The sequence below is a fragment of the Ochotona princeps genome, chromosome 22 (assembly GCF_030435755.1).
Source record: "Ochotona princeps isolate mOchPri1 chromosome 22, mOchPri1.hap1, whole genome shotgun sequence".
Taxonomy (NCBI): Eukaryota; Metazoa; Chordata; class Mammalia; order Lagomorpha; family Ochotonidae; genus Ochotona; species Ochotona princeps.
Window position 1 is genome coordinate 19,696,325 of NC_080853.1, and position 12,087 is coordinate 19,708,411.

At 56.5% G+C, this 12,087-nt stretch overlaps 1 protein-coding gene across 1 annotated transcript; it reads right to left on the reverse strand.

Annotated features, from left to right (window-relative positions):
- Window positions 1-3,332: 3,332 nt before the first annotated feature.
- LOC101526158 (cytochrome c oxidase subunit 4 isoform 2, mitochondrial) lies at window positions 3,333-11,631 on the reverse strand. The gene is made up of 5 exons (XM_058679386.1): window positions 11,503-11,631; window positions 10,478-10,562; window positions 8,181-8,345; window positions 6,625-6,756; window positions 3,333-3,573 (listed from the first exon to the last, which is right to left on the reverse strand). Exons 2-5 carry the CDS (start codon window positions 10,560-10,562, stop codon window positions 3,437-3,439), a joined length of 519 nt encoding a protein of 172 aa, XP_058535369.1. The 5' UTR covers window positions 11,503-11,631; the 3' UTR covers window positions 3,333-3,436.
- Window positions 11,632-12,087: the final 456 nt, after the last annotated feature.

Here is a 12,087-nt window from a genome sequence, read left to right on the forward strand (position 1 = left end):
AGGAGCCAGTCACACAGCCAGGCGGCAAACTGCTTTCCGAGTGTGCTCTGCCAGGCTGGGCTCTGGCTCCTGCAGGGCAGCATGCAGACAGGACAAGCAGAGGACACCACTGCAATATCTGGCGAGACACAAAGGACTTGTTAGTGTAGGAAATGAAAGGGGTCAGACTGCAGGAAACATTTTTTATGTCAATTTATACGAAAGGCAGAGAAAATGTCTCCAATTCTCTGGTTCACTTGCAGTGGAGGGGCCATTATTGAGGTTAAGCCCGTGTCTGAGGTGAGGGCCACTCGGGGGGTGCACAGTGTGTCAGCAGCATTAGTGGGGAACTTGAGCCGATCTGCATTCAGGGAGGACTCCCTGGAGGAAGTGACATGAGCACAGAAGAGAAGGGGAATCTGGGAAGGCAGGTGCACAGGGTGAGCAGGGCCTGGCTATGGCAGAGGAAACAGGCGTGGCCATAGCTGAAGGTGGAAGGGCCCCTGGGTCAAGGGGATGCTGTCCAGGGTGAGCTGAGAGGACTGAACTGATCCTGAGGGCCAGAGACAGTGGTGAGCCGCCCCTAGAAGTCTGGCTATGCTGAGAGCTTGCAGGTTAGAAACCCCCGGGCCAGTAGGGAGGCCGTGGTTTAGTTCCCGCTGGAGTTTCAAGGCACGCAGGCCAGGGAGGTAACCAAACTCCCCACTGCTGAGGTTGTGACATAGGATGGGTCACCTGGCCCTCTACAAAATGGGGCACATGCGTGCCCAGCTCACAGCTCAGGTTTGTCCAGCCGGAGAGAGCCTTGGTGGGATGGGAGAAGGCTGGATGCCAGCGCGCGGGCAGGATGAACCCCGCATCGGGTGGAGGTGCACGTGGCTGCGGCCTGAAGCCGGTGCGGACCAGCCCAGCGGTCACCCAGGCTGGGGCGTGGGCTCCCCTGGGGGCCGGGCCTGCAGGCGGGCACCGCCCCTTGCCAGCCGCCCCGCCCGTGTCCACTGGCGGCCTTGACTGCCCCCTGGCGGCCACGGATGCGACTCGAAAGCCCCTCCCTGGCCAGGCGGCTCTGGCTCAGCGCCGCGACCTCTGCCTGCTCTGTCGGCAGCCCCACCTACTCCCGGAATGACGTCTCTACACTGCCAACCCTTGGGTGCGGGCTCAGAGCTTGCGCAGCTCTTCCGGGCACTTGGAAGGTCCAGCCTCCAGCCCACCCATGCTCTGATGTTTCTGGCTCCTGTTCCTACCCGAGTTCCCACCCGGGGTTCTCCATATGCTTCCAGAAAGGACTTCTCACACACAGGCAAATCCAGATACGCAAATATCTTGTCCCCTTTTCTTCTCTCCTCCTCCCTTTATTTTACATAAATGGATATATATTAGAGCTAAAAAAAAGAGCTCAAAATGTGGAGAGTGCTTGATGCAAGCTGAGGATTAACAGCTTTCCCTTATTTAGTCTTAAATCCTATGGCCCTTTAAGATAGTAATTGTTTTGCTTATGCTTATTTTTTTTTAATTAGCAAATCTTGCAGAAAGAGCAGCAGCGTACATCATGATCAAGTTCATTACATGATGTCCACCATGACAGCATCTGCCACACAGAAAAAATAGCAAAAAATTATTTTTCTTCACTAACAGCAACAGGGGCCTAGCAAGCTAATCCTCCACCTGAGGTGCTAGTGTTCCGTATGGCCACTGGTTTGTGTCCTGGCTGCTCCATTTCTGATCCAGCTTTCTCCCTACTTGTGACCTGGGAAAACAGGAGGACGGACCACATCCTTGGGACCCTGCACCCCTATGGCGGACCTGGAAGAAGCTCTTGGCTTCAGATCTGCCCAGCTCCAGCTGCTGTGGCCATTTGGGAAGGCAACTAGTGGGTGGAAGATCTCTCTCTAGCTCTTTCTTTCTCTCTGTAAGTCTGCATTCCAAATAGAAATAAATCTTTTTGTAAAAATAGCCACAAACATGTATGACCTAAATAAGTGCACGTCTTATTTTTAGTGAATATTCATTCACTACTGTTAGAATTCCAGGCATATTTATTCCCTCTTCAATTATTTATGCCACCTCATTTCACAGGTTCACACATGAATAATTAGCTTGAATAATTTCATTATAAACGGACTTGGGAATTCTTGTCAAATTCGTATGTCCACATTACCAAGTTTTCACAGGTCAATTTTAAATTTTGTGTGGTGGCATAGTAGCCTAATCCTCAGCCAACAGTGCTGGCAGCCCCTGTGGGTGCTGGTTCATGTTTGGCTGCTCCACTTCCCCTCCAGCTGCCAAGGCCTTGAGACCCTGCATCCATGTGGGAAACCTGGAAAAAGCTCCTGGCTCCTAGCTTCTAATCGGCTCAGCTCTGGCCATTGCAGCCATTTGGAGAGTAAACCAATGGATGGAAGCTAGCTATCTCAGTAAATCTTTCAAATAAAATTAGCTTTTTTTAAGATTTTAAAAAACAGGGCCCGGCAGCGTGGCGTAGTGGCTAAAGTCCTCGCCTTGGACACCCCGGGATCCCATATGGGTGCCGGTTCTGATCCCAGCAGCTCCACTTCCCATCCAGCTCCCTGCTTGTGGCCTGGGAAAGCAGTGGAGGACGGCCCAAAGCTTTGGGACCCTGCACCCGCGTGGGAGACCTGGAAGAGGTTCCTGGTTCCTGGCTCTGAATCGGCACAGCACCAGCCGTTGCGGTCACTTGGGGAGTGAATAATTGGACGGAGGATCTTCCTCTCTGTATATCTGACTTTGTAATAAAATAAATAAATCTTAAAAAAAAAAAAAGATTTTAAAAAACAATATTAGAAAACACTCCCCCCCCCCCTCGCAGAGGCACTGTGTAACCTGTTCTCTGCCCCAGCCCCTCCCCCACAGCTGCCCTGCCCGTCACATGCCAGTCACAAGCCGGAGCCAGGCTGGGCCAGCCCGCTCAGGTGCTTGCACCCTGTTTGGCACGGGGCCAGTTCCTGGAGTTCCACCTCCTCCAAGGTCCCCACCTGCCACCTTCAGTCCACCTAGTGCTCTGGGTCTGGTTTTGTTTCTTCGTGGCACTCACCAGTGGCAGACCTGCCTTTCAACACACACACACACCCCACCTGCCTCGGTAGGTGCTTCCTGCGCTGGCTGAGTAAAGGAGTGTCTTTGCCCTGGCCCAGGTCACATCCTCCAGCTGGAATGACCTCCCTTCTCCTCCCTGCCTTCCCTAACCCCACCTTAGGCTCAGCTGCACACAGGCAGACTCCTCCAGGAAGCCCTCCTGGAGTAGCAGGGCTCCAAACCCTGGAAGGTGGCTTGTTCTTGTCCTTCAGCTGCTGGAGGTGCCTGATGAAGACTGAAGCAGGGGGTTAAAAGCAGACTAGAACAGGTGGGCCTTATTGGTTTTTAATTTTTGGAGCGGGGACAGTTAGGGCTGCAGAGGAAGTCCCCCTACCCCCAGAGGTTGCAAGCCAGTCGCGGGCGGTCACTTCTTCCATTGCTTCTTCTCATAGTCCCAGCGCGAGGCCAGGCCCTGCACCGGGTTGCCCTTCATGTCCAGGATGCGCTGCAGCTGCTGGGCCTTGCGTTCGTCCGTCAGTGTGATGGGCTTCTCAGGGAACACTGTGGGCCGGACGGGGGTTAGGATGGCGGCTGCTCAGGAGCCACCCCACGCCCAGCCACGCCCCACCCAGCAGCACCCCACGCCCTGCATAGCAGCACCCCACACCCTACAAACAGCACCCACACCCTGCCCAGCAGCGCCCCACGCCCCGCCCAGGCCCACCACACTCTCCAAAGGCATCACCCAGGGGCTTCTCAGTTCTTTTCATTTTCTTTCAAAGGTTGAATGATTGATTTTGAAAGGTACAGTGACAAGGAGAGACAGAGTCATCTGTTGGTTCACTCCCCAACTGGCCACAATGACCAGAGAGCTGAGCCAGTCCGAAGCCAGGAGCAAGAAGCTTCGTTCTGTCTCTCACGCGGGTGCAGGGTCCCAAGGCTTTGGGCTGTCCTCGCTGCTTTCCCAGGCCGCAAGCAGGGAGCTGGATGGGAAGTGGAGCTGCCGGGAATCTCCTATGGGATGCTGGTGTCACAAGGGACAGCTTCACCTATTATACCACAGCACTGACCTCTGACCTGGTTCTGATGCCAACAGAGCCTTGGACACCCCGGGAGCTGGGCCAAAGTGCATCCCCATTCTGTGCCTCCATTTGCTCGCCTCCTTCCATGGCCAGTGGTAACAGAAGCACGGATTTGAAGATAGCCCAGACCCAAATCCCAACCTCGATAGTTCCCTGTTTGTGGGACCCCCAGCAACAAGCATTGCCTCTCCATCTCCCTGTCTGAACCAGGCGCCGGCCCCAGGGGGCTGGCGGACGGGTGGGGTTAGTGCAGAGAAAGCCACTGGCAGGTGTGAGCAGATACGAAGTCCCCACTGCAGCAAGGACAGTGACAAGGGCCTGGGGGAAGGGCTTTGCAAAGTGGGCCCTTGAAACCGCTGCAGCCTCCACCTTGGTTCAGTGGGGAGAGCCGCCTCGTGACATCAGCATCCCACACTGGAGTGCCAGTTCCAGCCCTGGCTGCTCTACTTGCTTCCCATCCAGCTCCCTGCTAATGCACCTGGAGAAACAGCAGAGGGTGGCCAAGGGCTTGGGCCCCTGCACCCACATGGGAGACCTGGATGAAGCCACTGGCCCCTGGCTTCAGCCTGGCCCAGCTCTGGCTAGGGCAAGCATTTGGAGAATGAACCATAAGCCAATAGACTCTCGATCTCTTTCCCTTTCTAGTGAAAATAAAATTATTTTTGACTTAATAAAACAACAACAAAACTTTATGTGAACATCAGGGAAGGCCCTGTTGGGACTCACTCCCTGGCTACCTGCCAAGGCTGACTCGGCCTGCCCGGACTCGCCTCCATCCCTGGTACTTTCCTTCGCGGGAGATGGGCACGAGGAGACCAGTCTGCAGGGGGCTCCTGTCACATGCCCAGCGCTTCCCCTTGGGGCTCCCTCTCCCTGCTCGCCCCGGAATTCCCACTGCGCTTGCAGAAGACGCCAGAAGAGGGCAGCAGAGCTCCGCCGCCGCGCGCGCCCCGGGTTGAGCCGGCGTCCAGCACCTGCAGGACCCAACGACTGACGGGCGTCCTCCCAGGGGTTCTGATTCCGCAATCCGGAGCGGGGACAGAGAATCTGCAGGAGCGACTTTTGATCCAAGAGTGGCACCGTAAGAACCACTCTCTGAGTTGATTAAGTTCGGCTGGCAGGGGAGGGAGGGGAGGTCTTTGGCTCTGAGCAGCCCCATTCCATGCCTGGTGCCTTGTGCGGGTCCTGGATGTTCCACCTCCCGTCCAGCTCCCTGCTAATGCACTTTGAAAAGCAGTGGAGGATGACCCAAACACTGGGGTCCCTGCACCCACATGGGCGATTAGGACGAAGCTCCTGGCTTGGGAGTGGCCAAGCCCTGTCTGTGGTGGCTATCTGGGGCATAAACCAGCAGATGGCCCATGTCTGTCTGCCTGCCTGTGTCCCTCTGCCTCGCAAGTAAAAGAAATGAAAAGTTCAGTTGGATGGGAGACTATTCAGCTACAGACTATATGTTCTAGCTTTGCTTGGAGCTAGAAAAAGATTTTAAGATGTATTATTCATTTAAAAGGCAGAGATATGGGGCCCGACATGGTGGCTTAACTGGCTAATCCTCTACATGCAAGCACCAGGATCGCATATGGGTGCCAGTTCTAATCCCGGCAGCTCCACTTCCCATCCAGCTCCCTGCTTGTGGCCTGGGAAAGCAGTAGAGAATGGCCCAAAGCCTTGGGACCCTGCACCCACGTGGGAGACCTGGAAGAGGTTCCTGGTTCCTGGCTTCGGACCGGCACAGCCCTGGCCACTGTGGCCACTTGGGGGGTGAATCAGCAGATGGAAGATTTTTCTGTCTCTCGTTCTCTTTGTAAATATGCCACTCCAATAAAAATCATTTTTTTAAAAAGAGTGAGAGACAGAGATATTCTGTCTGCTGACTCGCTGACTCATTCCCCAAGTGGGCCACAGCAGCCAGGGCTGAGCAGGGCCAAAGCCAGGATGTGGGCACATTAACCTCAGTACTTGGGCTGTTCTCCACTGCTTTTCCAAGTGCACTCGCAGGCAGCTGGATGGGAAGCAGAGCAGCCAGGACTAAGCGAGTACCCATGCGGAAGGCCGGCATTGTTGGCAGCGCCTTAACTCACTACACCACAGCGCTGGCCCCTTTGCAGCTATTCCTAGCTGATAGTTTGTGAGTACTTCTGGACCCTAGGGAGGCACGCATCTCTTCGGCTGAACACAGGCGTGAGGACAGCAGCTGGGGCAGTGGCCCCATGAATCCAGACGGAAGCCTTTCCATGGATTGTCAGGCAGCGGACTCAGCAGCTGAAGCAATTCAGACACAACCCAGCCCTCGGTACCATCCCTCATGACTGGGGAGCCCACAGCTCTCTGTTATCACAAGAACCATAAGATGTTCTTCCCAAATTACAGACAGAAAACACATTCAGAGAGGTAGTCTCCCTGCACTCAAGCCAGCAGCTCACACTCTGCCCTCCGTTCTGCCCCTCCCCTGGGCCTCGTAAAGACCTTCAGATAAGTGGCAGTGCCCATTCCCTGGGGCATACCCGGCCGGGGGCAGTGGGGCACTCACCGTACACTCGCTGCCACCAGATCACCAGGCCCGTGAAGCCCGAGAAGAAGAAGACGCAGCCCATCACCGTCTTCCACTCGTTGGAGCGGCGGTTCATCTCTGCGAACGTCTCGTTGAACTGCAGCCGGTACACTGGGAGGGCAGGCGGCGGGGAGGCACCTCAGGTGTGGCTGGCACCTCGGACCCGCACCTCTGCCCCTGCCTGCCACAAATGCTGAGGACCTAGAGGAGTTTTTTCTTTCTTCTGTTTCTTTTCTTTCTTTCTTTCTTTTTTTTCTTAAGGTTTATTTATTTGAAAGGCTGTGTGAGGGCTGGCGAGTTGACACAACAGGCTAATGCTTTACTCTGTGGCACAGGCATTCATATGGGTGCCAGTTCGTGTCCCACCTGCTCCACTTCCCATCCAACTGCTTGCTTATGGCCTGAGAAAGCAGTAGAGGATGGCTTAACAATCTTGGGCCAATAAGATGGGCTGGGATCTAGGGGCTGGGGAAGGTGTCAGTGGCCAAAGCTGTGCAGAAACATGGTGGGAGCAGTGCGGAGTGTGACTCCGGAGAGAGAGGCCTTTGGGACTGGCATCTGACCCAGTAGTTCAGGTGTGTGCGGTGCCTGGGTTCGACGCCTGCCTCTGGCTCCTGGCCCTGTCTTCTTGATGGTGTTAATCCTGGGAAACAGCAAGCAGCCTGAGGTGCAGTTAGAGCCAGTCCTCGAACCCAGACACTGCGACTCACCTGGATCTTAACTCCTAGGCTCGCCTCTCATGTTTTCAAAGTGTCACCTGAAGCAGGTGTTGGACCAAGGGGTTAGGCTGCCCACGCAGGTCCCGTGGTCTCACCCAGGACCACTTTCCACCTGTAGCTCCTGATCCCAGCTTCCTGGGCATCAGGGGAGGCAGGCCACAGCAGAAAAAGCAACTGGGCTCCTGCTGCTCAAGTGGGAGAACTGGGGTTGCAATCCCAGCTCTCACTTAGCCACCCCAGCCCTCACTGTTGGCTGAGGACCTTCAGGGAGTGAGCCCACAAATGGGAGCACTCCCCACTCTCAAAATTTAAATGAGTAACTCAGCGATGCCAGGACCGCCCCCCCACTCTTACCCACATACCCACATTCTGCCACTGACTCCCTTTCCCGCTCTGTTCCCAGTACAGGGCCGAGTGCATCTTCTTCAAGGCCAGCTGAAGTGTACCCTCCTCTGGGAGGCCCACCAGGATTCCAGCGTCTGGAACACACCTTCCCCTGGCCATTTCACCCTGCATTCCAATGACAGAGGTTCCCTGCCCTGGACTGGGGCACCCTGAGGGCAGTGTGGACGTCAGGGGTTGGGGTGGGGTACTGGGTGTCCCCAGCGGCAGCAGCAGCAGCAGGCACCAGGCTGTGCACAATTCGAGTGGATGAAAGAATGAATTCACTTCACCTGCCAGGGGTGCATCCAGATGTGTGTGTGTGTGTGCATGAGAAAGGGGGTCTCGGGGTATCTCAGGGGCCTTCTCCTTGTCAAGTCCTTCCTTTCGAAGTCAGCCCTGAGCCCACTCTCCCCTCCCACCACCACGACATACAGGCCACCTTCTCGGCGGGACTGAGCTGGCTCCAGCTGCCCTTCTCCTTCTCCTTCAGGGCTTGCTGCTCGGCGCTGAGCTCGGTGCAGAAGGGCTCGTCGGGCATGGGGTAGGAGCGCTGGGCATAGCAGTTGGTGTAGGGGGGCATCTTTCCCTCACTGCGGGCTGTGGGCACAAGGGAGGGAGCGGAGTCTAGGCTGTCATTTGTGTCACATGTTTGACATGGAGGTCAGCATGCTTAATGGGGCACCTGTGCCCCATATCAGAGTCCAGAGCCTAGCTCCACTGTTTATTTATTTCTTTATCATTTTTATTGGAAAGTCACATTTACAGAGAGAAAAAGATCTTTCCACCCACTGGTTCCCTCCCCAAGTGGCCACAGCAGCCAGAACTGAGTCCATCTGAAGCCAGGAACCAGAAGCTTCTTCTGGGTCTCCGATGTGAATGCAGGGTCCCAAGGCTTTGGGCCACCAGTTTGGGCCGCTGTTTTCCCAGGCCACCAGCAGGGAGCTGGATGGGAAGTGGAGCAGACAGGACACAAAGCAACACCCATATAGGATCCAGGAGCATGCACGGTTGGATCCAGCTCCACTCTTGTAAAAATACATATTCATTGGGCCTGGCATGGTAGCCTAATGGCTAAAGTCCTCACCTTGCATTTGCCAGGATCGCATATGGGCACTGGTTAGTATCCCAGCTGCTCCACTTCCCATATATATACCTTCTGTCTGTATATCTGTCTTTCCAATAAAATAAGTAAATCTTTTTTAAGATTTATTTATTTTTATTACAAAGTCAGATATACAGAGAGGAAGATCTTCCGAGCGCAACGCGCAGATCCGAAGCCAGGAACCAGGAACCAGGAACCAGGAACCTCTTCCGGGTCTCCCACACGGGTGCAGGGTCCCAAAGCTTTGGGCCGTCCTCCACTGCTTTTCCCAGGCCACAAGCAGGGAGCTGGATGGGAAGTGGAGCTGCCGGGATTAGAACCGGCGCCCATATGGGATCCCGGGGTGTTCAAGGTGAGGACTTTAGCCGCTAGGCCACGCCACCGTGCCAGAAACTCAAGAGTTACAGGGAGAGAGACAGAGGTCTGCCATCTGCTGGTTCACTCCCCAGGTGGCTGCATGGGCCATGGCTGCTGAGCCAGGCTGAAGCCAGGAGCTTCACCCAGGTCTCCTGCATGGGTGGCAGCGGCCACAAGCACTTGGGCTATCTTCTGCTACTCTGTCCAGGCCATCAGCAGGAAACTGGATTCGCAGTGGACCAGCCGGGACTTCAGTCTCTTTGGAATGTGGGTCTCACAGGCAAGGACGTTACCTGCTAAGCCACAACACCAGGCCCTAGCTCCACTCCCAACTGCATCTCTCTGCTGATTGCATCCTGGGAGCCAGCAGGTAATGACTCAAGCACTTGGGTCTGCACTGCCCACATGGGAGCCCCGGATGGAGTCCATCCACGGCTCTTGCAGGTGTCTGGGGAGTCAGCCAGCTGATGGAGAGCTCTAACTATCAGCCAGGTGGCTCTACTTCCTTCAAATAAACTAAATAAATGAAAATGCAAGCAGACACACTCAGAAGACTTTGCAAAGTGTCCTACCCACAGCAGTTGCTCAAAAATCCACACTGATCAAGAGGAGTTTCTCTGCCACTCACATGCACATCTGGAAGCTTCCTTAATGGCTAGGCGCCCTGGGTGTCCAGTGGCTGTCCAGGGTGCTCAGAGTGAGACTAGGCACCAAGGAGGACCCCATGAAGCCTGCCATAGCTACAGAGAGAGGTGCCCCAGGAGGCCTTGGCACCACCTCAGTGTTGGAAACCGCCCTGGGCAAGCAGCGCCGGCTCCTCTGATAGCTCAACCTGGGGCCTCAGTTTGTTGATCTGAGAAATGGAGAAAGCACAGTGGCCACATCATGTGGTAGTTGTGAGGCCTGTGTGGACCCTGAGGCAGATAGTGAGAGCTCAGGACAGAACACCTCTGCGGTCCCCCGAAGCCAGGGAGGCCCTCCTGCTACTTGACTGGCAGGGTGCAATTCTGCAGCTTCCCCCGCTCCCCCACTGGCATCAGGATCCCCAAGGTCTCAGGGACCTGAGGTTTCAGGGCTAATCCCCAAGGGAGCCTGGGACAGGAGGGAGGGCCTGACTCACCCCATGGGCTGTGCTTTTTGGTGCAGCTCTGCTCAGGAGCCACGTGTGGGTGCACCCCAGGATGCAGAGCAGCAAGCTGCAGGCTACGGCAGCCTGTCACTCAGGGGCTGGTTGGGAAGATGGGCACGGAGAGGGGGTTCCTCATTTCACCTGCATTTCCTGGACTGTGAGCGCTTCGTATGCTAGGTCCTGCCATTCTCCATGGCCCCCAGCTCCAGGCAATTCGAGAGAGCATCTGGTGGGGAAGCAGAGATAGGAAGCATGGATGAATCCTGCCGCCACCTCCGGCTCCCTCCAGGGCTGGGGGACCACCTCGCCACCTCACTCCAGGGCTGGGGGACCCTCATTCACTGCTGTGATGGGAGGGGGGATCTGAGCTGGGGCAGGAGCATGGATTCCCAGGGTTTCAAGTCACCCTCCTGCCTCTGACTCTTCTAGCTTAGTCTGATGTCCCCAGGGGGTACATGGAGCCCCCTCCGGGACCTCAGTTCACCATCTAAAGAGTGGGAGGAGGCCCAAGTCCAGGGCAAAGTCTGAGCAAGCTGAACTGGGATAGGCTGGGGACCAGGCCCTCTGCACTGAAGTGGGAGCGGGAAGTCCAGGTGGGGAGGGAGTAGGTTGCCAGGCTGCCTTCCCTCCAGGGCCATCTGGGCAGATGGTCGGCTCCCCCTTCCTCCCTAATTGGCTGCCTACGTGCAGCAGGGCCCTCTGGCTGGGGGGAGGCCTGGGAGGCTGCCGGCTGGGCCCAGCGTCCATCCTCACCCCCAGAGCAGTCTCAGGGTCTGCCATTCTGTGGAGCGGGGAGGGCTTTAGAGGACGGGGACCAAGGTGGGTCACACCAGGGACAGGGGCCTCCACGCAGCGGAGAAAAAGTGGGAGCTCCTCCAGTGTGACAAGTGAGAGGAGCGCCCTCCCCTCATATCTGGGAAAAGAAAGGGATCCCATCGCTTCTGGGGATGGGAGAACCTCACAAGTGGGGAGATGAAGAGGAGTGCTGAATTTGGGGGAGAATTCCCCCCATACCCTCCCCTCCCAAGCAGACAGGGGACAAGCGCAGGGAAGCACGCTCAGCTCTGACACTGGAAGCCCCCTACTCTTCCTCCTTCGCGATTGGGACAGCGTGCAGGTCAGCAAGGGCAGGGGTCCCAGCCATCCCACGAGGCCACCCCACTCACCTCCGCGGGCGGCTAGCGGCAGTAGCAGCCCAACCTGGCTCTGCCTGGCGAGGGCAGCAGGACCGCCCACAAGGGCCCCTTGAGGCTCCAGCCCCCGACCCCGCCCCTCCAGCCCTCAAGGCCAAAGCTGCGTGGGAATGTCCTGCTCAGCCCAGCGTGGGAGCGTCCAGCGCGCGTCCCTAGGGATGCCGGCCGGCGGTCGCAGCGGGAGGGACTCCAGCAGCCTTCAGCCCATTTGCCCACCTTCCGGTCGGCCTTGGGCCATCACACCAGCAGCCCTGCTGGCCCCCCTGTGCCGGGAAAAGTGTGTGTGTGGGGGGTTGCTCCACCCCTTTTCTCGGTGAGGGTCTGCCTGACTGAAAAGCTCTTCTTTTGTGCCTTTGCAGACTGAAGTTGTTCTAGATCTTCTAGAGCAGCCTGAAAGCAGTGGGCACCTGGAACATGGGAGCTGGCCACGGTGGACCACCTCCCTCTCATGGTACTGCACTCAGGAAGGGGCAGTGGAAAAGCTGCCCCTGGGCTGTGTGGCTTTCAACACACCGTTTCCCCCTCTCTGCACTCCTGTTGGCTAGGAAACAGAGGTGC

Coding starts and splice junctions, on each gene's coding strand:
- LOC101526158 (XM_058679386.1), bottom strand. CDS start 10,562: ATGCTCTCTCGAATTGCCTGGAGCTGGGGGCCATGGAGAATGGCAGGA. Junction 8,346..10,477: donor TCACAGTCCAGGAAATGCAG/GTGAAATGAGGA, acceptor TTGTGCCCACAG/CCCGCAGTGAGGGAAAGATG. Junction 6,757..8,180: donor TCCCGCCGAGAAGGTGGCCT/GTATGTCGTGGT, acceptor CTGCCCTCCCAG/TGTACCGGCTGCAGTTCAAC.